Genomic DNA, 27231 nt, shown 5'->3' with positions numbered 1-27231 from the left:
TTTGGCTGTAAGAGGAAAGGGAGAACTGATACATGTTATGACATGAATAAACTTTGAAAACATTATGCTAAGTGAAATAAGCCAGGCACAAAATGCTTATGTATGATTCCATTTATATGAAATATCCAGAAAAGGCAAATTCATAGAGACAGAAAGCAGATTAGTGGTGGCCAGGGGCTGGTGGAGGAGATGGGGAGTGACTGCTTAATGTGCTTGGATGCTAAAAATGTTCTGGAACTAGATCATGGTGATGGCTACAAAACACTGAATGGCTGTCACTTAATTGTACATTTTAAAATGATTAAAATGGTAAACTTTATGTGTATTTTATGCCCCCCCCCAAAGATACTATACAAAAAAGAAATAAATGAAGTACTGGTACATCCTATGATGATGAACCTGAACACATTATGCTGAGTGAAATAAGCCAGAGGACAAGTATTATATTCCACCTCACTATGAAGTACCCAGAGCGGACAAATCTACAGAGACAAAGTAAAAGAGGAGTTACCAGGAGCTGAGGGGTGGGGGAGTGGGGAGTTATTTCATGGGTACAGAGTTTCTGTTTATGATGATGGAAAAGTTCTGGAGCTGGATGGTGGTTGGTGATGGTTGCATATAATATGAATATAACTAATACATATTAAACTGTACACTTAAGAATGGTTAAAATGGCAAATATTGTTGTTATATATTTTACAATTAAAAAATTAATAATGTAATATGTCAAAAACCTTTGAAATGTACAATTTAAGTGGCTGAATTGTATAGTATGGGAATTATATCTGAGTAAAGTTTAAAAGAAAACAGTGGGAAGGGAATCAAATCTATGTATAATACTCCACTGAAGGGCAGATGTAACAAGGTTCTAGATTACAGGTTAATGATATGAAAAATACAAGCAAAATCAGGAGTGAGCCTAATCATAGAGCATGCAAAATAGGCACATTTGTAAAATGACTTTAAAATATTAAGCTGATGGTAGAAAAAACATCAAAGCAGTGGTTGCCTCTGAAGAAGCAAGAGAGAACTTTCTGGGATGATGATAATGTTCTGTATCTTGACAGGAGTTTGGGTTTCACAAGTATATGCATTTGTCAAGACAAAGAATATACACTTATTTTTATATGCTTCACAAAAATTCTATATCAGTTTAAGTGGTGGGTATAGTTGTAAAATTCTTTAAACTTTGCTGGATTTGAAATTTTTTATAAAAAAATGTTGAAAAATACTAATACTAAAATATATCCCAAATACATATTGGCAAAAATAGGAAGACATTAGGACTCTGTAATAGCAAAATACTGGAAACCCAAACTCATCTAGAGAGAAATTTGGTAAAAGAATGATGAATGTTAAACATTAATATTAAGCAACTTAAAAAGTAATGAGGAATATCTCTCTATATTGCTACAGAGCACCTCAGATATACTGATAGAAAAGCAAGGTGGAATGTATGTTACCATTCACCTAAGAGATACAGACCTACAAATACATATAGGTAGTTCCTCCTTTTTTTGCAGTCTTTTTTACAAAAGAGAGAATCCGAAGTTTTGCTTTTATCAAAAAAGGTGAAAAGTGAAAACAGCATTCAGCACCCGTTTTGCCGTGAGCCACTGTAGAAGCAGCACGCACCCCGGACAGTGAGAGTGGCGCCACCAAGCGCTTTCCCTGGGAATGGTATTCAGCATTTCAGTATCAAGCTGCCATAGCTTTGAATTGAGTTTATGAGCATCTGTGCTTTACCTTGATTTATTTTGTGCATCTCTTAGCAAGACATGTCCTATGGTATCAGAAAAGTCTAAGAGAGGTTATTTTTGGGAAATGGGAAACCCCCAAAAATTTTTGCCCATGTACATTAATGGTAATTCCTTTCTCATTTTATGCTATTTCAGCTCACAAAATGTTTTATTGGAATACTGTACTTTGGATAGCAGAGGAAACTCATATACATTTCATTTTCTTAAACTGTAACATAAACCAGGGAAAGAACAGGGATAGAAGAAAGCTGGAAAACATCATATCAGATTGAACTTTGGAGACATGTACGTTTCATGTAAGCACAAAATAGATTTAAATTAAAATTCTTAATCTCTAAAATTTGAAAACAAAATTAATCACATTAACTTAAATGTTTATCAAGTTGGTGATATAACCCATCAGAAGAAAGTAAAGTACCTTTAAAATATGAATTTGACTACTCATCTATATATACATTTTTAGTAATCATACTATCAGAGGTAGTGTTGGTAATGTTATTTGTGACTGTTCTGTCTGTGGCAAAAGAATAATATTACTGATAACTGGGATTTTGAACATGAAAGAAAAAGAGAGACAATTGTGAGAAAGTTTAGCTAAAAATCCTGCAGTCCTAAATTTTAAATGGAAATAACTCATAATATATTTTATCTTAAAAATATTTGTGTGTGTGTGCACTCAGTTCCATCCACTTGAATGTCCTAGAAACAATCAAGAACCCAGTAGCAGTGAGCATCCCTTGTGTCCAAACTATGGTCTCTAAATACCATATTCCGTTAAAGGCATATATTTTGGGAAGATGACTTGGTGTGAAGTATGAAATATGGGGTAGGAAGTACAGGTGAAAAATCAGGAACAAAGTGTCTTACTAGGGAGCAAGGAAACAAAAACCACTAAGTGTCTGTGTAAAGGATCCAAAATCAACTGAACGAGGTACTTCTAGCAAAAAAATTGGGTCAGGTTAAGCACTCATAAGAATAAAATCTCAGTGGATCTAAACACATCAAATCAAAAAAGTCATTGGCACCTCTGAAGTGTGCTAGAAAGCTAACTCATTACTCTGAAAAATGGATAAATGAAAGGTAAGCAATAAATGCCTTTTATTTAGCCTGCATTTCCTAAATGAATTGATACCCCAGTGTAATGGACTAGTTCTAGGTAAGATTTTCTTTACCTATAATCCCAGATAACAAATGAAGAAAGAATGACAGAATTAGAACTATCACCTATTTGCAGCCCTAATGAATTAATGGATAAAGGCAAGGATGATCAGTGGCCTTCCGCAACCTATGAAATAATCATGCAAGAAAAGCTGAACCTGAATTTGATCAAACCTCTGCATTTCTCTATTAATTTTCAGGAAACACAGAAATATAAGGGACAGAGAAAAACATGTTCAACTACCCTATAAGCAAGGTTGTGCTGGAACTGGCTTGCATCAAGTTGTAACAGCCCATTGCTAAATTTTCAGGAATTTTGTAAGCTGGCTGTTAAATGGTCATTGTTAAAAATTAAATACATAAACTTTTGTTTCAAAGGTAACAAATACAACTCATTATTCCCAAATTATTTCACTACATTTTACCTTTGTCTATGCTCTTGGGTTAGTTATGCCTGTTGTATATAGAAATACTACATAATAGTGTACTATTGCACATCTCTTTCCAAATTGGCATTCAGTGATGTCATAGTGGTAGTTTTAAATCAGCCATGGTGGGAATATTTATATCACAGAAACCAGCAAGTGCAACAGGTCAAGGCTTTTTTCCTCAGACAGCCAGATGTTAACTATTTACCAGTAATCTGCTGTCCGCAGTAAAATTCCAACTCTGGGAAACTCTTTGGGCATATGACCTGGTTTCTTTGACAGACAAATTACAAGAAAAAGAAAAGACACAGAGATTAAAAGTGACTTAAGGGTAATCAATATAGTGTGATATTACTGTAAGATAGACTAATGAACAGAATAGAGAGTACAGAAACAGGCCCACACATACATGGGCAACTAATTTTCAACAATAGTGTTCCACATGCTGGGACAACTAGATTTGCATATGCAAAAAAAAAGGGAACTTCTATCTATACCTCACACTACATACAAAAATCAAAATGGATCATATAAATATGAATTAATTTGTCAAAAATAGATCATCGACCTAAATATAAAACCCCAAATTATAAAACTTACAGAAAACCTTTGCGATACCAGGTTCAAAGATTTCCAAAAGCATGAGGTATAAAAGAAAAAAATTGACAAACTGCACTTCATCAAAATAAAAAACTTCTGTTCTTCAAGAGAAACTGTCAAGAAAATGTAATTATGGGCCACATATTGGGAGAAAATATCTTAAATCCTGTATCTGATAGAGGACTTGAATCTAGAATATGTGAGGAACTGTGGAAACAGAGTGATAAGCAATTATAAAGTGGGAAAACAATTTCGATAGACTGTGTATATTATTAAAGACATACAGATGGCAAATAGCCCATGAAAAGATGCTCAAGATCATTAGTCAATAGGGAAATGCAAGTTAAAACTGCAATGAGATACACATCTATTTTAATAGCTAAAAATTATAAACACTAGAACAACCACTTTGGAAATGAGTTTGGCAGTTTCTTAAGAAGTTAATATGCACGTGCCATAATGCAACCACTCTGTCCTAGTTGCTCTCACTCAGGAGAAATGAAAATCTGAACCCACAGAAAGACTTACACACAAAAAGTTCACAGCAACAATGAACCAATAGAAAGAGAAATCAAGAAAACAATTCCATTCACAGTTGCATCAAAAAGAATAAAATACTTAGGAATAAACCTAACCAAAGAAGTGAAAGACCTATACCCTGAAAACCATAAGACACTCCTAAGAGAAATTAAAGGGGACACTAACAAATGGGAACTCATCCCATGCTCTTGGCTAGGAAGAATTAAAATCGTCAAAATGGCCATCCTGCCCAAAGCAATATACAGATTTGATGCAATCCCTATCAAATTACCAACAGTATTCTCCAATGAACTGGAACAAATAGTTCAAAAATTCATATGGAAACACCGAAGACCCCAAATAGCCAAAGCAATCCTGAGAAGGAAGAATAAAGTGGGGGGGGGGTCTCACTGCCCAACTTCAAGCTCTACTACAAAGCCACAGTAATCAAGATAATTTGGTACTGGCACAAGAACAGAGCCACAGACCAGTGGAACAGAATAGAGACTCCAGACATTAACCCAAACATATATGGTCAAATAATATACAATAAAGGAGCTATGGACATACAATGGGAAAATGACAGTCTCTTCAACAGCTGGTGCTGGCAAAACTGGACAGCTACATATAAGAGAATGAAACTGGATCACTGTCTAACCCATACACAAAAGTAAATTCAAAATGGATCAAAGACCTGAATGTAAGTCATGAAACCATAAAACTCTTAGAAAAATACATAGGCAAAAATCTCTTGGACATAAACATGAGCAACTTCTTCATGAACATATCTTCCCGGGCAAGGAAAACAACAGCAAAAATGAGCAAGTGGGGCTACATTAAGCTGAAAAGCTTCTGTACAGTGAAGGACACCATCAATAGAACAAAAAGGAACCCTACAGTATGGGAGAATATATTCATAAATGACAGATCCGATAAAGGCTTGACATCCAAAATATATAAAGAGCTCACGCACCTCAACAAACAAAAAGCAAATAATCCAATTAAAAAGTGGGCAGAGAAGCTGAACAGACAGTTCTCCAAAGAAGAAATTCAGATAGCCAAGAGACACATGAAAAGATGCTCCACATCTCTACTTATCAGAGAAATGCAAATTAAAACCATAATGATATAACACCTCACACCAGTAAGGATGGCTACCATCCAAAAGACAAACAAAAACAAATGTTGGCAGGGTTGTGGAGAAAGGGGAACCCTCCTACACTGCTGGTGGTAATGTAAATTAGTTCAACCACTATGGAAAGCAGTATGGAGGTTCCTCAAAATGCTCAAAATAGAAAGACCATTTGACCCAGGAATTCCACTTCTAGGAATTTACCCTAAGAATACAGCAGCCCAGTTTGAAAAAGACAGATGCACCCCTATGTTTATCACAGCACTATTTACAATAGCCAAGAAATGGAAACAACCCAAGTGACCATCAGGAGATGAATGGATAAAGAAGATGTACATATACACAATGGAATATTACTCAGCCATAAGAAGAAAACAAATCGTACCATTTGCAACAACATGGATGGAGCTAGAGGGTACTATGCTCAGTGAAATAAGCCAAGCGGAGAAAGACAAATACCAAATGATTTCATTCATATGTGGAGTATAAGAACAAAGAAAAACTGAAGGAACAAAACAGCAGCAGAATCACAGAACCCAAGAACAGACTAACAGCTACAAAAGGGAAAGGGACTGGGAAGGGAGGGATAAGGGTGGGGAAAAAGAAAGGGGGCATTACGATTAGCATGTATAATGTGGGGGGGCAGGCATGGGGAGGGCTGTGCAACACAGAGAAGACAAGTAGTGATTCTACATCTTACTATGCTGATGGACAGTGACTGTAATGGGGTTTGGGGAGGGGGACTTGGTGAAGGGGGGAGCTAGTAAACATAATGTTCTTCCTGTAATTGTAGATTAATGATAACAACAACAACAAAAAAGTTCACAGGAGCTTTATTTGTAATAGAAAACTGGAAATAACCCAAGTGACCATCTTCAGGTAAACAGACAAATAAACTGGCCTGTGAGTACTGTGGAATATTGCTTAACCATAAAACAGGAATGAATTACTGTCACATGTAGCAACAGATGAATCTCAAAATCAGTATCTCAGGGAAAGAATGCAGATCAAGAAACGTGCTGCATGATTCCATTTATATAAAACTATAGCAACTGCGAACTCATCTTTACTGACAAACAAAAAGGGACAGCGGTTGCCTGGGGATAAAGAGGAGAAGGGAGGGATTATAAAGCAACAGAAGGAAACTCTTTGGTTGATGGGTGTGCTCATTATTTTGATTGTGGTAATGGTGTCCTAAGTGTATGTGGATATCAAAGCTCATGAAACTAATTATGTGTCACCTTCTGGATGTGAATCATGTTTCAATAAAACTTCTAAAAAGAGATGAGCCATACCAATTGAGATGTATATTTCATTAATTCAAACAAATAAGTTGTTTTAAAAAGAGTTTTTGAGATAATAAGGGAAACTGACAAGCTGCCTAAATATTTGGTGATAGTAAGGAACTGTTAAAATTTTTGAATGGGGTAATAGTATTCCAGTTGTTTTTCAAAAGACTGTCTTAGATATCATATTCTGAAACACTTCTGGATGACATATGATATCCTAAGGGAAGAGGAAGTGGGTAGAAAAACATTTGAAACAAGAATGGCCATGATTTGATAGTTTAAACTAATAACTTACATGGAGGTTCATTATGCTATTCTTATTTTATATACATTTTTCAATAATATAATCTTTTAATATAGAGCTAAAAAGAAAGAAGTATTAAGGAATCAAAGGTTCTTTAGTCTATTTGTGACAGAATTAGGAAATCAGCAGAACTGGTTTCTATGATGATATTCTGATTATAGAATATAATCTAGTTATATTTCGACACTTTTCTAGAACTCAAGCTATGCATTTGGGAATTCTTTCATAACTAAGAGAGCCTAATAGAAGTTGATAAATTCCAAAAAGTTTCGTAAGAATACTTTTGAGTTAAAACCACAAAGTACCCTACTTGTCATAAAGAATATCCTATCTACATGTAAAAAACCAGAACAAACAAGCCCAAGGCATGTGAGAAATGTAGCCTTGAAGTGCTACACAGACACCCAAAGTAAAGCAGACAGTGGAGTTCAGAATAGAGTATTTGCTACAAGTGAGACCCTCCTTGAAAGTTCACTCAGGGCACCTCCTCCTACCGTGGACGTACAGCAGCTCCATGCTTTCTCCTGCATCACCTGCGCTGCCACAAGCCAGGTGGGGGCAGTCTAAAATCACCACGGACAGGATCCTCAACCTTACTCCCCACAGAGCAAAAATTATTACACGTTCTATGGCAGTTCTGTGAGGAAGATTCCATTTCATTTGAATTAGCACTGAATGCAGTTTTTACTGGCAGTTTTAGCAAAGACTGGATATTCAATAGGAAGTTATATAACTGATCCCTCAGTTCCATGAAAGATGAATGCAGGTATAATTCTAAGTTATAAAGGCATTACAATTCCTATCACTCTAAATTTTAACACCCTCCTTTTGAGTAATTCAAAAACCTTCTCAGTTCTTGGTTTCTTATCAAAAGTCTCAGGGCAGAATTTTCCATCTGAGCTGCTAATAGGTATTAGGTGGTCAAATCTATGACTTGTAATGTGAAAAATGCTGCATGCAAATTTGATAGTCATACATCTGTTTCTAAATGGGTGAAATTACAGAAGAAACAGAACTGTTTTAACAAGTTACCTTTATTTAGAAATAAATGGATAACAATGCTCATATTTGTGCTTTCCTAGTAAGCCTGTGAGGTACCAGATGCTACTCAAAGTGCTTTATGTTAATTTGCTCGTGATAATTGATGCCCCAGGTTAGAGCCAATTAACAGTTCCATTTCATAGGAAGGAAATAGAGGCTGGGAGAGGTCATATAGCTAACAAATAAAAGAGCCAAATTTCACAACCAGTCATTCTATCTCCAAAGGCCACATTCAACTTCTTGTGCTCTTTAGAGAATATGCTTAGATGGAAGACACACAAGATATGGACAGAGGAAATAAACAAAACGTCAATTCAATGGTCCAAATTTCCATTCAGGCAATACCTTTTCACCTGAATATATGAAAGGGTGCAGTGAATCAAGGAAAGTTGGTCCTAAAAATAAATGTTTACTAACTGGATCCTTAGGTGAGGCAAGTAGATTTAACCTACCATGTAAATAATTACCTCCTACTTCCTTCAAAGGTACTGAATGGGAAGTGCATTTCATGATGCACTTTGAACTCCTTAACAATTTGCTATACAAATTTTAAAGAGGTGTTGTCCTGCTTTAAGACAACACAGTGCAGAACAATCTTCCCTGTCTAAGGAAATACACTGGGAATCAAACTCCAGTGAAAACCATTCACTGCAGGTACTTTGTAACGGTGCTTCCTCAACGCTCTTTTCATGGTTCTTTCTCTCGAGGGCGGGAGTTGTTCCGTGTTACTGAAGGAACTCTTCTCCTGCTCAAAGAACCAGCATCTTTTCCCCTTTTCATTCTTAACAGCAGGTTAGTTTAGTCTAGTGGCACTTGTAGCCATCCCACCACTCACCGTGGTTAAGAGCAAGAATGTCTGTCCCGCGGTATCTGGCTCAAAGTCTGGCTCTGCCTCTCGTTAGCAAGTCAGTCAACCATTCTCAGTGTATGAGTAATGGTGTCATCTTCCACATGGGCGGCAGAAGGTTGAATGAGTGACTCTAAGGGAAGCACTTAGAGCAGTTCCTGGCACACAAATGCTGGGTTTATTCTTAAAGCAATATACTCACAGGAAGTTGTCAAAGGCATCCTCACACCCAGAGAACAGTGTGACAAGGAACGTACTACTTCTATAAGGCAAGGAGGGGGACGGGAGGAAGGCAGGGCACAGCGCAGGGACCCAGCAACATATGTGGCTCTTGGGGGGTGTATGTTTGGACGACAGTGACGTACATTACATTCATCTAGTAAGATGCTTAAACCAAGAGGTTCACGGAACATACATTTTGGCTGAATGCTGAAAGCTTGAGCTCAGAGAGCATCACCATCATCAAATGTATTTCTCAAATATGAGCCTAATTTTGAGATTATCAAAAAACCATAACTGCATTCTAGAAATTTTAGTAATACTTTCAAAGTTGGACAAGGCAGCACAGACATGAACTTCTCAGCTCAGTTAGCCACCAGGATCTCGGGCAACCTCAACAGCTTAGCTCCTGCCATTCTAATGCCCACCACCACAGTCAGCAGAGGAGAGAGGATGCTGGCTCACTCTGCCAGGACACTGGAGGCAGGTCAAGGCCATCAGATCACCATGTATTGCTTTCTCTTTCAGAGTGACTGGTTAACTGAAAGACTATCTTATATTATGAATGCAGGAGTACCTTAATCAAGTCTATAGATTAAAATTATGCTATAATTTACCTCTGTTATTCTGCCTTATATTACCTCAACTTGTATAAATGGCTTATTGACTCAAAAAGGTTATAACTTTTCCTAAAGGTAACTAACTCCCTTTCTCAACATTCCTATAAACTGTTAATCTATCACCTTAACAGTCTAAATATTCATATTAACTGTTCATATATTTCTTTAAACAGATTTCTTAGTTGTTTTGAGTAGTAATTCAACAGCTTTTGTAATCACCAATCATGTAGCATCTCGACACATGATTAAATGTTTATAAGGCACTAACTACATGCCAGGCCCCACTCCATGTCACACACACACCCTAACCGATCCGTCACAACCCTCTACTGGAGGTACTATTATTATTCCCTTTTTACAGATGAAGAAAACCGAGGCACAGAGAGATTAATTTGCCCAAGCCAGTAGGTGGCAGAGCTGGAATGTGAACCCAGCATACTGGCTTAGGGGCTGTGCTTGTAACCAACAGACACCCTGCTCTTGGCAGAAGGAAGAACAGGGTGAGGGTGTGGAGAAGACACACACAAAGGAGGTCATGGCACCTGCAACAGGCCTACGGCAGCGTGACGGAGGGCTGGGAAAGGAGGCCTGAGAACAGAAGCACAGCCACCGTAACCCGGAGAAGGCACAGAAACTGGGACGGCCATGGACCCTGCGGGTCAGCACAAGGACCGGAAAAGGATGGCAAGGCCCCAGGGTGTTGACTCCAGGGGTGGAGGATGACGATCAATGCCAGTGTGAAAGACACCTCGGGGTACAACGGGTGGGCCCAAGGTAAGAATTGGCTGTTAGCAGCTATGGTGAGAGACGAGATGACAGGAGCTGCAGGGTGGGGAGTGGAGGGCGCGGCCCCTGGAAGGTACAAATCAGTAGGCCAGGGTGACAGACTGGCTGTGGGGAGAAGCAGCTGCAGGTCTCCAGGCTGACTTCTAGGTTTCTGGTTTGTGCAGCTGGATGGCTGGTGATGTCGCTCTACTTGGTGGAGACACCCAGCGAGAAGCTCCGGTTCTGGGTGGGCGCCCTGAGCACCAGGAGCATTTGGCATGTCCAGGGAGGTGCCCAGTGGGCAGATGGACACACAGCCCTGGAGCCTATGGTGAAGGCTGGAGCTGGAAGCAAACATTCTGGAGTCAGCGTGCAAATGACAATTCAAGTTTCAGGGTCAATCAGACCCTATAAAGAGATACCAGGGAAAGAGAAGAGGGCCTGAGGCAGAGTCTGAGGAGCTGCACATTTAAAAAGACCAGAAAGAAGTATTAGTGTGCAGAGGAGCTGAGAGGCCAGAGGAAGGCCAGAAGCACAGGGAGGGCACAGAAGCCAATGGGTGGGGTGTTTAGGGAGAAATGAACAGTCCAAAGCTCTGAGGGGTGCAGAAAGGTGCAGACCTGAACACGGGAGTCCGGGGGTGTGGGGGCCAGGCAGGGGAGGAAATGCAGAAAGGGCGTCTGACTCCCTGGACAAGGCGGCCCAGTGAGAACACGGTAAGGGGGAGCGGGGTTGAGGGGAGAGCCTGCGCAGGCTCCAAATGCTGCCTGAAGGCCAGGCTGGGAGGAAGGCATGAAGGGGGGAGCCAGAGTGAGGGCCGCAGGACACAGGACCATGCCTGCTGAGGGCCGGGAAGGCAGGCCTCACCTCCCGGGACTGCAGGTGCCGGCAGGTTTGTACCTCTGGGGACAGGAAATGACCAAGTCCCATCTTGGGCTCCCAATGTCTCTGTGACACAGGATGCAAAGCTGCACCCAGAAAATGTAGACAGGTGCAGAGGGGCATGGGGGAAGGGAAGTGCTGTGGGGGAGCAGGCGCAGCACGAGGGCTTCGAGGCGACATGGCAGGGGATGGGGAGGAGTGAGGCCGAGAGTGGGGACTGCTGGGCATCCTGAGGGCTCACAGCAGAGTCCTGGGGCCCAGACCCAGCAGGGCTCCTGCCAGCCCTGCTCAGTGGTCATGCAGGAGGCAGGTAAGAGCCAGGGGGCTTGGCTGTTCAGAGACCAGCCCAGGGTGCTAGCCGTGTGCGAGGGACCCAAATCTCTCAAAGCAAATAGGGAGGCTAGGCCAACAGTAAGGGCAAGAGACAGTCCTGATGAGAGACACGGCCACAGGGGGCATGGGCACAGGGCAGAATATTTGAATTTAACTCAATAACTAACCTTAATAGTCATTAAGTTATTTGAATGATTAGATCAGATATTCATTAATACATCACTCTGTGTTACGACAAAAGGCTGAACTTTCTGTGAGGAGCTCTTAGGAATCTTAGGAGAAAGAGTTAACAATTCAATGGCGAAAATGAATGCAACACTCACTTGGCTGGAGACTCCTCATCCAGGGGGCCCGGGGACTCGTCCACGGCTGTGGTCTCCTCCATCGGCACTATCTGCTCCATGGCACTGAAAAGCAGTGAGAGCGAGAAGCACAGGTTCCCATCAGTGTCCTCATAGGGTCCAGGTAGGAAAACATGCATCTCAATGTCCTTTTTCTTAAGTAAATATCCTTGAAGGAATTACATACACATACAGGTGACCCATAATCAAAATTAAAACAGGGCGGAGCCAAGATGGCGGCGTGAGTAGAGCAGTGGAAATCTCCTCCCAAAAACACATAGAGCTATGAAAATATAACAAAGAAAAATCTTCCTAAAATAGAGACCACAGGAAACACGACAACATCCAGACCACATCCACACCTGCAAGAACCCAGCGCCTTGCGAAGGGGGTAAGATACAAGCCCTGGCCCGGCGGGACCCGAGCGCCCCTCCCCCCGGCTCCCGGCGGGTGGAAAGAAACCGGAGCGGGTTTTTTTTTTTTTTTTTTTTGGCGAGTGCTTTTTGGAAGCCTTAAAGGGACAGGGACCCCAGTGCTAGGGAGGCAGGGTGGCGGGACTGGTGAGCGGGTGCCTGGGACCGGCGCCTGAGGACAAAGAATATCCCGCATTTTTCCCTGCGGTACCAGTGGACAGGTGCCTGAGACCGGCACTTGAGGACAGAGGAAATCGCGTGTTCTTCCCCTTTTTTTCCCTCTTTTTGGCGAGTGCTTTTTGGAAGCCTTAAAGGGACAGGGACCCCGGTGCTAGGGAGGCAGTGCGGTGGGACTGGTGAGAGGGTGCCTAGGACCGGCGCCTGAGGACAAAGAATATCCCGCGTTTTTCCCTGCAGGACCGGTGGGCGGGTGCCTGAGACCGGCACCTGAGGACGGAGGAAATCGCGCGTTTTTCCCCTTTTTTTTCCTCTTTTTGGCGAGTGCTTTTTGGAAGCCTTAAAGGGACAGGGACCCTGGTGCTAGGGAGGCACGGCGGCGGGACTGGTGAGCGGGTGCCTGGGACCGGCGCCTGAGGACAAAGAATATTGCGCGTTTTTCCCTGCGGGACCAGTGGGCGAGTGCTTTTTGGAAGCCTTGAAGGGACAGGGACCCTGGTGCTAGGGAGCCAGGGCAGCAGGACCAGTGAGCGGGTGCCTGGGACCGGCGCCTGAGGACAAAAAAAAAAAATCACGTGTTTTTTCCTTTTTTTTTTTTTTTTTTTCTGTTCCCTCTCTCATTGTTGCTGTTGCTGTTTTGGTTTGGAGAGTGCTTTTTAGAAGTCTTAAAGGGGCAGGACAGGTCACTTAGACCAGAGGCAGGGAATCTGGGGATCTCTGGGCACTCTAACCCCCTGGGCAGCAGGGAGCACAGAGGCCCCTTATGGAGATAAATAGCCTCCCAGCCGCTCCCCCTCCAACCGGGCTCCACCATTTTGGAGGAACAACCCCAGCCAGGCCACGCCCAGAGCAACAGCAGAGATAAACCCCATAGCAACAGGGCAGGAAAGAGAAGCTCTGTCTGCACACAGCTGCCCAGCACAAGCCACTAGAGGTCGCTATTCTCCCAGGTGAGGAAGGCCACAAACCAACAAGAAGGGAAGCTCTTCCAGCGGTCACTTGTACCAGCTCTGCACACTATCTCTATCACCATGAAAAGACAAAACTACAGGCAGACAAAGATCACAGAGACAACACCTGAGAAGGAGACAGACCTAACCAGTCCTCCTGAAAAAGAATTCAAAATAAAAATCATGAACATGCTGACAGAGATGCAGAGAAAAATGCAAGAGCAATGGGATGAGATGCAGAGAAAAATGCAAGAGCAGTGGGATGAAGTCCGGAGGGAGATCACAGATGTCAGGAAGGAGATCACAGAAGTGAAACAATCCCTGGAAGGATTTATAAGCAGAATGGAAAAGATGCAAGAGGCCATTGAAGGAATAGAAGCCAGAGAACAGGAACGTATAGAAGCTGACATAGAGAGAGAGAAAAGGATATCCAGGAATGAAACAACACTAAGAGAACTATGTGACCAAGCCAAAAGGAATAATATTCGTATTATAGGGATACCAGAAGAAGAAGAAAGAGGAAAAGGGATAGAAAGTCTCTTTGAGGAAATAATTGCTGAAAACTTCCCCAAACTGGGGGAGGAAATAATCGAACAGACCATGGAATTACACAGAACCCCCAACAGAAAGGATCCAAGGAGAACAACACCAAGACACACAGTAATTAAACTGGCAAGGATCAAGGACAAGGAAAGAGTTTTAAAGGCAGCTAGAGAGAAAAAGGTCACCTATAAAGGAAAAGCCATCAGGCTAACATCAGACTTCTCGACAGAAACCCTACAGGCCAGAAGAGAATGGCATGATATACTTAATGCAATGAAACAGAAGGGCCTTGAACCAAGGATACTGTATCCAGCACGACTATCATTTAAATATGATGGCGGGATTAAACAATTTCCAGACAAGCAAAAGCTGAGGGAATTTGCTTGCCACAAACCACCTCTACAGGGCATCCTACAGGGACTGCTCTAAATGGGAGCACCCCTAAAAAGAGCACAGAACAAAACACCCAACATATGAAGAATGGAGGAGGAGGAATAAGAAGGGAGAGAAGAAAAGAATCCCAGACAGTGTATATAACAGCTCAATAAGTGAGCTAAGTTAGGCAGTAAGATACTAAAGAAGCTAACCTTGAACCTTTGATAACCACGAACCTAAAGACTGCAACGGCAATAAGTACATATCTCTCAATAGTCACCCTAAATGTAAATGGACTTAATGCACCAATCAAAAGACACAGAGTAATAGAATGGATAAAAAAGCAAGACCCATCTATATGCGGCTTACAAGAAACTCACCTTAAACCCAAAGATAAGCATAGACTAAAAGTCAAGGGATGGAAAAACATATTTCAGGCAAACAGTGAGAAGAAAGCAGGGGTTGCAGTACTAATATCAGACAAAATAGACTTCAAAACAAAGAAAGCAACAAGAGATAAAGAAGGACACTACATAATGATAAAGGGCTCAGTCCAACAAGAGGATATAACCATTCTAAATATATATGCACCCAATACAGGAGCACCAGCATATGTGAAGCGAATACTAACAGAACTAAAGAGGGAAATAGACTGCAATGCATTCATTTTAGGAGACTTCAACACACCACTCACCCCGAAGGATAGATCCACCAGGCAGAAAACAAGTAAGGACACAGAGGCACTGAACAACACCCTAGAACAGATGGACCTAATAGACATCTATAGAACTCTACATCCAAAAGCAACAGGATATACATTCTTCTCAAGTGCACATGGAACATTCTCCAGAACAGACCACATACTAGCTCACAAAAAGAGCCTCAGTAAATTCCAAAATATTGAAATTCTACCAACCATTTTTTCAGACCAAAAAGGTATAAAAGTAGAAATAAATTCTACAAAGAAAACAAAAAGGCTCACAAACACATGGAGGCTTAACAACATGCTACTAAATAATCAATGGATCAATGAACACACCAAAATAGAGATCAAGGAATATATAGAAACAAATGACAACAACAACACAAAGCCCCAACTTCTGTGTGATGCAGCGAAAGCAGTCTTAAGAGGAAAGTATATAGCGATCCAGACACACTTGAAGAAGGAAGAACAATCCCAAATGAATAATCTAACATCACAATTATCCAAACTGGAAAAAGAAGAACAAATGAGGCCTAAAGTCAGCAGAAGGAGGGACATAATAAAGATCAGAGAAGAAATAAACAAAATTGAGAAGAATAAAACAATAGCAAAAATCAAAGAAACCAAGAGCTGGTTCTTTGAGAAAATAAACAAAATAGATAAGCCTCTAGCCAAACTTATTAAGAGAAAAAGAGAATCAACACAAATCAACTGAATCAGAAATGAAAATGGAAAAATCACAACACACTTCACATAAATACAAAGAATTATTAAAGACTACTATGAAAACCTATATGCCAGCAAGCTGGAAAACCTAGAAGAAATGGACAACTTCCTAGAAAAATACAACCTCCCAAGACTGACCAAGGAAGAAACACAAAAGTTAAACAAACCAATTACGAGCAAAGAAATTGAAACGGTAATCAAAAAACTACCCAAGAACAAAACCCCGGGGCCGGACGGATTTACCTCGGAATTTTATCAGACACACAGAGAAGACATAATACCCATTCTCCTTAAAGTGTTCCAAAAAATAGAAGAGGAGGGAATACTCCCAAACTCATTCTATGAAGCCAACATCACCCTAATACCAAAACCAGGCAAAGACCCCACCAAAAAAGAAAATTACAGACCAATATCCCTGATGAATGTAGATGCAGAAATACTCAATAAAATATTAGCAAACAGAATTCAACAGTATATCAAAAGGATCATACACCATGACCAAGTGGGATTCATCCCAGGGATGCAAGGATGGTACAACATTCGAAAATCCATCAACATCATCCACCACATCAACAAAAAGAAAGACAAAACCACATGATCATCTCCATAGATGCTGAAAAAGCATTGGACAAAATTCAACATTCATTCATGATAAAAACTCTCAGCAAAATGATAATAGAGGGCAAGTACCTCAACATAATAAAGGCCATATATGATAAACCCACAGCCAGCATTAAACTGAACAGCGAGAAGCTGAAAGCATTTCCTCTGAGATTGGGAACAAGACAGGGATGCCCACTCTCCCCACTGTTATTTAACATAGTACTGGAGGTCCTAGCCACGGCAATCAGACAAAACAAAGAAATACAAGGAATCCAGATTTTTAAAGAAGAAGTTAAACTGTCACTATTTGCAGATGATATGATACTGTACATAAAAAACCCTAAAGACTCCACTCCAAAACTACTAGAACTGATATCGGAATACAGCAATGTTGCAGGATACAAAATTAACACACAGAAATCTGTAGCTTTCCTATACACTAACAATGAATCAAGAGAAAGAGAAATCAGGAAAACAATTCCATTCACCACTGCATCAAAAAGAATAAAATACCTAGGAATAAACCTAACCAAAGAAGTGAAAGACTTATACTCTGAAAACTACAAGTCACTCTTAAGAGAAATTAAAGGGGACACTAATAAATGGAAACTCATCCCATGCTCATGGCTAGGAAGAAATAATATCGTCAAAATGGCCATCCTGCCCAAAGCAATATACAGATTTGATGCAATCCCTATCAAATTACCAGCAACATTCTTCAATGAATTGGAACAAATAATTCAAAAACTCATATGGAAACACCAAAGACCCCGAATAGCCAAAGTAATCCTGAAAAAGAAGAATAAAGTAGGGGGGATCTCACTCCCCAACTTCAAGCTCTACTACAAAGCCATAGTAATCAAGACAATTTGGTACTGGCACAAGAACAGAGCCACAGAGCAGTGGAACAGATTAGAGACTCCAGAAATTAACCCAAACATATATGGTCAATTAATATTTGATAAAGGAGCCATGGACATACAATGGCAAAATGACAGTCTCTTCAACAGATGGTGCTGGCAAAACTGGACAGCTACATGTAGGAGAATGAAACTGGACCATTGTCTAACCCCATATACAAAGGTAAACTCAAAATGGATCAAAGACCTCAATGTAAGTCATGAAACCATTAAACTCTTGGAAAAAAACATAGGCAAAAACCTCTTAGACATAAACATGAGTGACCTCTTCTTGAACATATCTCCCGGGCAAGGAAAACAACAGCAAAAATGAGCAAGTGGGACTACATTAAGCTGAAAAGCTTCTGTACAGCGAAAGACACCATCAATAGAACAAAAAGGAACCCTACAGTATGGGAGAATATATTTGAAAATGACAGATCTGATAAAGGCTTGACATCCAGAATATATAAAGAGCTCACACGCCTCAACAAACAAAAAACAAATAACCCAATTAAAAAATGGGCAGAGGAACTGAACAGACAGTTCTCTAAAAAAGAAATACAGATGGCCAACAGACACATGAAAAGATGCTCCACATCGCTAATTATCAGAGAAATGCAAATTAAAACTACAATGAGGTATCACCTCACACCAGTAAGGATAGCTGCCATCCAAAAGACAAACAACAACAAATGTTGGCGAGGCTGTGGATAAAGGGGAACCCTCCTACACTGCTGGTGGGAATGTAAATTAGTTCAACCATTGTGGAAAGCAGTATGGAGGTTCATCAAAATGCTCAAAACAGACCTACCATTTGACCCAGGAATTCCACTGCTAGGAATTTACCCTAGGAACGCAGCAATCAAGTTTGAGAAAGACAGATGCACCCCTATGTTTATCGCAGCACTATTTACAATAGCCAAGAATTGGAAGCAACCTAAATGTCCATCGGTAGATGAATGGATAAAGAAAATGTGGTACATATACACAATGGAATACTACTCAGCCATAAAAAGTGGAAAAATCCAACCATTTGAAGCAACATGGATGGAGCTGGAGTGTATTATGCTCAGTGAAATAAGCCAAGCGGAGAAAGAGAAATACCAAATGATTTCACTCATCTGAGGAGTATTGGAACAAAGGAAAAACTGAAGGAACAAAACAGCAGCGGAATTACAGAACCCAAAAATGGACTAACAGGTACCAAAGGCAAAGGAACTGGGGAGGATGGGTGGGCAGGGAGGGATAAGGGTGGGGGAAGAATAAGGGAGGTATTAAGATTAGCATGCAGAGGGGGGAGGGAGAAAGGGGAGGGTGGGCTGCACAACACAGAGAGGACAAGTAGTGACTCTACAACATTTTGCTAATCTGATGGACAGTAACTGTAATGTGGTTGTTAGGGGGGACCTGATATAGGGGAGAGCATAGTAAACATAGTATTCTTCATGTAAGTATAGATTAAAAATTAAAAAATTAAAAAAAAAAAGAAAGAAAGAAAGAAAGAAAGAAAGGGGGATTACTCCTTGATAGGATTAAACTATTGGTAAATCAAAGATCAATGCATGCTTTAAATATCCTTAATGTTGATCACTTAAAGGGTGTCAGATGATCAGCTATGGAGGTACTCTTTTCTGATAATATTCCTTTCTCTTAATTAAAAAAAAAAAAAAAGCAGTTACTGTGTGCTGACCTCCAATGAGTTCTGCACAGTGGTATAGAGGGCATGTCAAAGTGTGGGCAAAGGGTCTGTTTGTTTCTATGCAAAAGATCAAGGCCTAGCTTGGATACCCAGAAAATGAACTAAGATACGATATGAGGAGGAGCTTCCAGCATCAGCACTCTCTGGAGGACTTGTGCCGGGGGATGATCATCAAAAAGCCTCCACAGGGATCCAAACGATGCTGCGGTTGTGGCTGCATCCAGCCCACCATCTCCTGGACTTGCCATAGGAATGAGGAGGGAGATGTCTAGGCTGGCATGTGCATACAGTGAGACAACGAATTTGACCAGATCTGTACTGTTGGAACTCAACCAGGAGTTGGGAGGGGTGCAAGGTGTAGCACTCCAAAATCTTATGACTATAGACTATCTACGGTTAAAAGAACATATGGGATGTGAACAGATCCCAGAAATGGGCTGCTTTAATTTGTCTGATTTCTCTCAGACTGTTCAAGTACAGTTGGACAATATCCATCATATCATAGACAAATTTTCACAAATGCCTAGGGTGCCTAAATGGTTTTCTTGGCTTCACTGGAGATGGATGGTAATTATAGATTTGCTTTGTTTATGTCACCGTATTCCTATTATGTTAATATGTGTGTGCAAATTAGTTAGTTGTTTAAAACCTATACATACTTAAGGTACTCTACAAGAAGATATGTCAATGAAATAATCAATCCTCCCATGTTTCCTTCCATATGCTACATCTGTAGCTTTTCTTCTTTCTTCCTAATTACAACCCTTAAATAGAATTCGTGCCTCATATCGAATTTACCGAGTATCATAATTCCTCCAGGTGGTAAAGATACCTCGAGACAAGTGCTGGGCATAGAAGCCACAGGGCATAAATCTGCAAAGAAGTAAAAAGCTAACCTTTTCAAATAATATGGCTTCTCTCTCACTTACCAACTTTACATTTCCCTGTATGGCCCCGGAAGATGACTGGTTAGCCAGAGACAGGTAAGATTCCTCAAGGGAGGAACAACCTAAGACAGGCACAGTCGCAGGGGGGCCATCAGGTGAGAATTTGGGGATCAACAGAGGTGAGGCTCAGAACCTCACCCCCCCTGCTTTGAGAGAAATCTTCTGCATCCGTGGATGTTTTGCTGCCCTTGTCTAGCCTGGATTAATACTTAGTCCATAGGCACACACCTGATCATCTGATCATCTACATTTGCCCTCTAACAGCACTAAACTATGTTTTCTACCTTTATCTTGCATCTACCTACCACTTCAGCATTTTATTAAAAATAAAAATAATAATAATAATAAAGGGAGAAATGTGGGATCCACATATAAATCAAGTACAAAAATCAAACGAATATTCATATTTGACCTGATTGTTTATAGGTCATAATGCGTGATCAAAACTGAAAGTTTCTGTGATGAATGCCCTTGTACTGTTCACCATGTAAGAATTTATTCACTATGTAAGAATTCGTTCACCATCTAAGAACTTGTTCGTTATGCTTCAGAAGATTGGAGACTGATGAGAATTAGACTTGAGATGGATTAATGATTGTATATTGAGCATTGACCCCCCTATACTGAATTTTATTGTTGTTAACAACCATTTGATCAATAAATATGAGAGATGCCCTCTCAAAGAAAAAAAAGAAAAAAAAAATTAAAACACTCTTAATTGCTAATCCATGTAAGTTATTTCAAAAAACATGAAAAGTCTACTGAGAAAACATATCCAGGAATGTCCTAAAATTAAAAATGGACTGTAAAGGGCTACAACAATTACTCAAAACTCTTACTCTCCTATGAAATTCTAAACATTAAGAGGGGCCATAAAAATTCTCACCCTACATGTGTTAACTGACTTACAAAATGCTATATCAAGCTTTTAGAAAACTGTCAGAAAGTGGAAACATCCCACAAAAATGAGTGTGAAAACTATGGCACAAAAAAACCTGACTTGAATTTTAATACATGTGATCTTAATTTTTCCTTTTTATGCTGTAAGTCTGGGGAGAGGAAATCCCAGACAAAATAACTCTAAAAACTGAAATCAGTCAAAGGGAGAAATAAAGTTTAAAACTTGTCTATTGCTTACAAACTGCAGTCCAGGGCCATCTCTCTCTCTCCTGCTCCAGCAGAAGCAAGCAAGCCTCTCCCCTTAACCTCTCAGGTTCAGACACAACCTCAGTGGCCCAGGTAATTACACACTGACATGGAGATGAACTTCTCTCCACCCCTGAGGATATGTAGATGCACTAAAGCCAGGCGAGATATTCTGGAAATATTACACTTTTACCCACAGGCCACCCCTCCAGAAATCTTGCCTTACAATCTACTCGTTCCCCTTCTTCCGCAATGGTCCCTGGGCGAGAAAACTGGAGCACTGTGACCAGACTAAAGACATACAATAGCAACAGCAATAAAATCATAGTAATCCTCAAACTGGAAGATTCAGCTAGGTTCAAAGTCTTATGCAGATTAAGTGCATAGCTCGTCCATTTCATAGGCAGGCAGTAGCCGAGGGTTCAGAGCAACCATCATGCGACAGCTGCAGCCAGGGGGGCGCATTCAGGTCATGAGGACTGTGGGAGAAAATAACCTTAAGGGCAATAAGATACTTGCTTTAATGATACCAGAATAGGCAAATCTTGTCCATCAGGTAGGATACATGCAAGAGAGTAGTCATGTGATACAACAGTGGCAGGAGTGGGATCTCGTCCTGGTCTAGTATACCACACTTTCACCCGCCTCCCTGTGGGAGTTACAGATGGGTCAATATACAGGGCTACAGGAGGTACATGCACTGGCCATAAAGATAAAACAAAACTTCCCTGCAACATACTCTTACCTCCTGGACGTTTTGGGTACACTACCATGATCTCTGGGGGCCACTCAGCTGTTACTCCAGAAATACACATGAAGCCAGCTTCCAGGCCTTTCCCCCAAGGTGCCAGAAGGGCCAGCCATCGCTGGGACCATGTGTCGAAATGTCCAGGGCCAGGTTCGTTCAACAGTGTCTCCAGAGCTTAATGCAGTGGGAGCTGGCAGCAGGATGTTGCTCCGCTGGCCATATTCTAGCTTCAATAACTGTTCTTTGGTTTGGATGTACAATTGTATAGGAGAGGCAGCAAGGTGTGTGAGCATATCCACAGGGCTCAGAGCTCCTTTCTGTGGCTTCTCATTCAAACGCCACAGCACCATCCATAGGTGAACTGACCAACCCCACAGGCTATTGTTGTCTGACTTCACGCCAGATTTCAACAAACCATTGTACCTCTCTATCTTGCCTGCCCTGGTAGGATTATATGGTACATGAAATTTCCACTTTATTCCTAATTGCTGAACCCATTTTTGTAATGCATGTCCAGTAAAGTGGGTGCCTTGATCACTCTCAATCACCTCTGCCCAGCCATAGGCTGCAGAGACCCTCCAGGTCCCTCTTGGTGGTTTGCTGACCTGCATGACATGCAGGAAAAGCAACCAATAGTCCAGTAGCTGTGTCCACACAAGTGATGGCATACTGATATCCTTCTGATATGGGCAGAGGCCCAATATAGTCTATTTGCCACCTGACAAGGGGTATTGGCCCCCTTACTATTGTCTCATGTTGCTGTGGAACTCGGTGTAAGTCCCTCTTAGAGCACACAGGCACTCCTGGGCTCAGCTGACTTCTTCAAAGGTCAATGGCAAGCCCCACCGATGGGCTACAGCCCAACTGTCTTTTGCCCCACGTGAAACAAAGACTGGTGTAGCCACTGGGCCACACGAGAGGCAGGCTTTCCTTCTAGCCAGCACACCTGGGCCAATGTGTCTGCTTCATCATCCCCTGGGGATGCCAAAAGCAAATGGCCAGTCACATGATATATGGTAACAGTCTTAGTCTGACCAGAGGCCCATAGGTCTTGCCACAACTCTTGCCCCAAAGGGGCCAGTGACCAACCATCCAGTTGGCATGATACCATGTTGGTAGCTACAGGGTCAGGCCACAATAGACAGCCCAGCTGTCAGTGCAGACAACTATGGGGGAAGGCTCCTGGGTGATCACGAGCCATACTGCCTGCAAATCAGCCCACTGACTGCTCTCCTCCATCCATATTGTCTCAGTCTTAGGATGAAAAGCTACAACGCTCCACTTCGGGGGCTGCCCATGACTGGAGCCATCTATGTACCAAGCATCTTCAGGTATAGGGGCTTTTCCCTCCTGATAACGAGTCTCGCCTACCAATGGCTCAAAAGCAAGTTCTTCCTGCTTCCCACTGGTATAGGTCACTGGCCCCAATAAGCATTGGAGTTCTCCACATAAGGGGCTGGTAGAAAGGGCACTGTGCTGCTGTAAATATGTGCCCCACTTGGCCAGTGTAGGTGTCTGTGCCACACCACTCCATGGCCTTTGGGTCCAGTCTTGCACCCACCCCACAATGGGATAGGTGGTTACTACCTTGGAGCTGTCCCAGCAATGGGCTTTATAGCCCTAGCCAGCAAGGGGTGGTACACAGCAGCTATTTGCTTCTCTATCAAGGTGTACTGGACCTCTCTGCTCCTTTCCATAGTTGTGACCAGAATCCAATAGGTTGGTGTGTCTGTTCAAGCCGCTGCCAAAGACCCCTTCCATAACCATCTTCAGTTACATGAACATCTAGCTCACGGGGCCTTGATGAGTCCATTACACTCAATGCCTGTAGGGCCTTGACTGCCCACTTGGTAGCAGTAAAAGCAGCTGCACATGCCTCATCCAGTCCCACCTGATGCCCTTTCGTACCAACTGGTATAAGGGCTTCAGAATCTGTGCCAAGCATGGGATAAACACTCTCCAGTAGCCCAACAGACCCCAAAACTCTTGTAATACTGCCACAAGTGGTAGGGGTGGGGAAAGCCTCGACCTTGTCTATAACTGCTTCAGGAATAACTTTATAGTTTTACCCGACCATACAACCCCCAAGAATTTCACAGACAAACCAGATCCCTGAACCTTGGTGCTGTTCACAGCCCATCCTTTTTCCTGTAGATGTTACAAGAGTCTAGGAACTACCCCTTCTAAATCTGAAAGGGAATCAGATGTGAGCATGTCATCAATGTAGTGATACAACTGTACTGTTTGCAGTTTCTTCCATGTGGCCAAGACCTGGGCTACAAGTCCGTGACAGATGGTGGGACTGTGGAGGTATCCCTGTGGAAGGACAGTGACTGTCCACTGCTGACCTTCCCATGTGAAGGCAAACTGTTCCTTGCTTTCCTGCGCTATGCCAATAGAGAAGAAAGCATTAGGAAGGTCTAATAGGTAATGATACATTCCCAGTTCATGGCTGAGGGTGTCCAGAATGTCTACAATAGAGGGGAGAGCAGCATGCAAAGGGGGTTTGACTTCATTCAATTCCCTGTAGTCCACAGTCATATGTCAGGAGCCGTCTGGCTTTCTCACTGGCCACACTGGGGAATTAAAAGGACTATGAGTGGGCTTTATGATCCCCACCCTCTCCAACTCCTACAGACTTTCTCCAAATTTCTTGTGCCCCCAAGCAATTTATACTGCTTAATATTTGTCACTCACTGAGGTACAGGCAAAGCTACAGGTGGGTATTTAGCATGTCCCCTCAGAACTGCCTTTACCACACATACCCTCAGTCTGAACTCACCTGCAGTGGTCTGTAACCACAGGCCCTGCAGGATACCTACCCCCAAAATATATTCAGGGATGGGAGAAATGTACACAGTATACTCCATTGGGGGGAAAACGCCTTAACCCCAATGAGATTTGGGCTTTCTTCACTCTAATTGCCTTACCCCCTTAGCCATCTAAGACAGCAGGAGTCCCAGGAAAACGCTCAGGGTTGCCATGAATCAGAGAACACTCAGCTCCTATGTCCACCAGTGCCAGGGCACACTGTATATTCATAGGGGACCAATGAATTGCTAATTCTACATGTGGCCTCCGGTCCCCACCACATCTCCCAAGGTGGGGACTTTCGACTACCCCCCAGTCGAACTACAATGCCCAATCGTCCTCCTGTGGGGTGAGGGCTCAGGTGAATCCTGAGTACTGTCCCCCAGGAAGTTTTACAGGGACACAGGCCGGGCTTGAGGCCTTGACTTTGGTTTCTGGGTCCTGGACCTCAATGGCTGGAACTGCTGCTCTGGCTTTAATTGCTGCCACAGTTCTAACAATATTCTATTGGGCTGTCCATCAAGTTTTTCTTTCATTACCCTGGCCTTTATCAAATCAACACACATCTGGGTCCTCGAGACCTTCACGGAGCCCTTTGTACTTCTCCTTTCAGTAGTGGCCTGCGCTTCTCTCTGTGCCCTTATTGTTTCAACCTTCCCCATATCTGCTAAAGTACAAGTAGTCTCACTTATGGGTTGCCCTATGTGTGGGGCAAAAGTAGTCACTGGGGACCCAAAGAGAGACATGGGAGCTGTATGCAGCACCAGATTTCTCATTCCTAGAGTGCACACTTCCTCATCAGGGCCCTGGGGGTCCATATTAGAGATGACATTTTTCATACCCAATTCCTGCAGTACCTGTTGGATCTCTGCATACGTTTTCCAACTACTGGGAAAATATGGTAAATCACCCTGATTAGGTCAAACTACCCTGATGGCAGCTGTCAGTCATTCCAGGGGTGTCTGATTCCCTGAGGCATGATGGGCATTTTGCAACCACTGCCGGAGGGAAGGGTGAGTCATCTGGGAAGCCATTCTACTCATCTCAGTACCCGACATAACAATGTTTTCCACCCCCATATTTCAGAGACGTAAAAGCTATGTAGGCAGAGATTCCGATGGCCTCTGCCTATACCAGACGCTCATGTCCACCAGCTCATCCTGGGTAAAGGGGGGTAGCATGGAGTGCTCCATAACCTGGGGAGGGGGCGGCTCCTCCCCCTGAGGAGCCCTCAGTTATTTCTTTTTTATTTTCTTAATTGCAGCTGGGCAGGCCTTTAAAATAGCTGAGAGGATGGCATCCGCCCATGGCAACACCTCCTCCTCTTCTCCCTTGGGCTCCTCCACAAACAGCTCCTCCACCATGTCTGGGGCTGAAGGCACCTCTCTTTCCTCCACCTCCCCCAAAGCCTCCTGCAATTGGGCTTTTCCTGTAACCCCCCTCACTGCTGCTGAGGAATCTTCTAGGAGTGTGACCTGCCTTTTCAGTAACGGTCTCTCTTCTTTAACAGCATCCCATAGGTTATTGCCCAGCTCCTCCAAGTGATGCTCTAGTGTGTCTCTCCTGCCAAAGTCCCTCTCTCTCCTTGCTAACCCTCTTGATAATCCTCTTTTTTCTGCATAACATTTTCCACTATCTCGATGAAAAGAGACCCTACAATGCCAGCTACTACATGGCCCCCTAAGGTCTCCAAGCAGTCTTCCAACTCACGGAGGGCTAATTCTGCAGCTTCCTGTGGTTCCACCCTTCCCCAGTTCTGGGGAAGGTTCCACCCCTCCAGGAGGTACTTTACTCTAGACCAATTCCCCACTAGGGGCTCCCAAATTGGAAACCCCACACCTGGGGGGATAACAGGTGAAGCTGCCACCTCTACTGCTGCATCCACTGGGGCCTCTCCACCATCCACAGGGGGGCTTCCTGGCATCTCCCTGTCATCTGTAGGAGCAGCCTTCCCAAAGGTCGCATGCATTACGACAGATTTCAGGTTCAGTGGAATCCTGCTGACTAACACCAGATGTAAGCCCAGGGAGAGGAAATCCCAGGGCAAAATACATCTAAAAACCAAAATCAGTCAATGAGAGAAATAAAGTTTAAAACTTGTTTATTGCTTACAAACTGCAGTCCAGGCCGTCTCTCTCTCCTGCTCCAGCAGAAGCAAGCAAGGACCTCCTCCCAGCCTCTCAGGTTCGGATAAGCCCTAGGGTGCCCAGGTAATTACCCATTGATATGGAGATGAACTTCTCTTCACCC

General features: G+C 42.5%; 1 protein-coding gene across 3 annotated transcripts in view; it reads right to left on the bottom strand.

Moving 5' to 3' along the window:
• Positions 1 to 27231, bottom strand: part of HABP4 (hyaluronan binding protein 4) — a 49596-nt gene that overhangs the window by 8693 nt on the left and 13672 nt on the right. For all 3 annotated transcript variants that reach the window (XM_036991237.2, XM_036991238.2, XM_036991236.2), the window contains one exon: positions 12221 to 12304. In XM_036991237.2, the coding sequence (XP_036847132.1) occupies positions 12221 to 12304 (84 nt within the window). The remainder of the gene's footprint in view (positions 1 to 12220; positions 12305 to 27231) is intronic.

This window comes from Manis javanica, chromosome 2 (assembly GCF_040802235.1).
Source record: "Manis javanica isolate MJ-LG chromosome 2, MJ_LKY, whole genome shotgun sequence".
Classification (NCBI taxonomy): Eukaryota; Metazoa; Chordata; class Mammalia; order Pholidota; family Manidae; genus Manis; species Manis javanica.
This window is presented reverse-complemented; position numbering and strand designations above follow the sequence as displayed.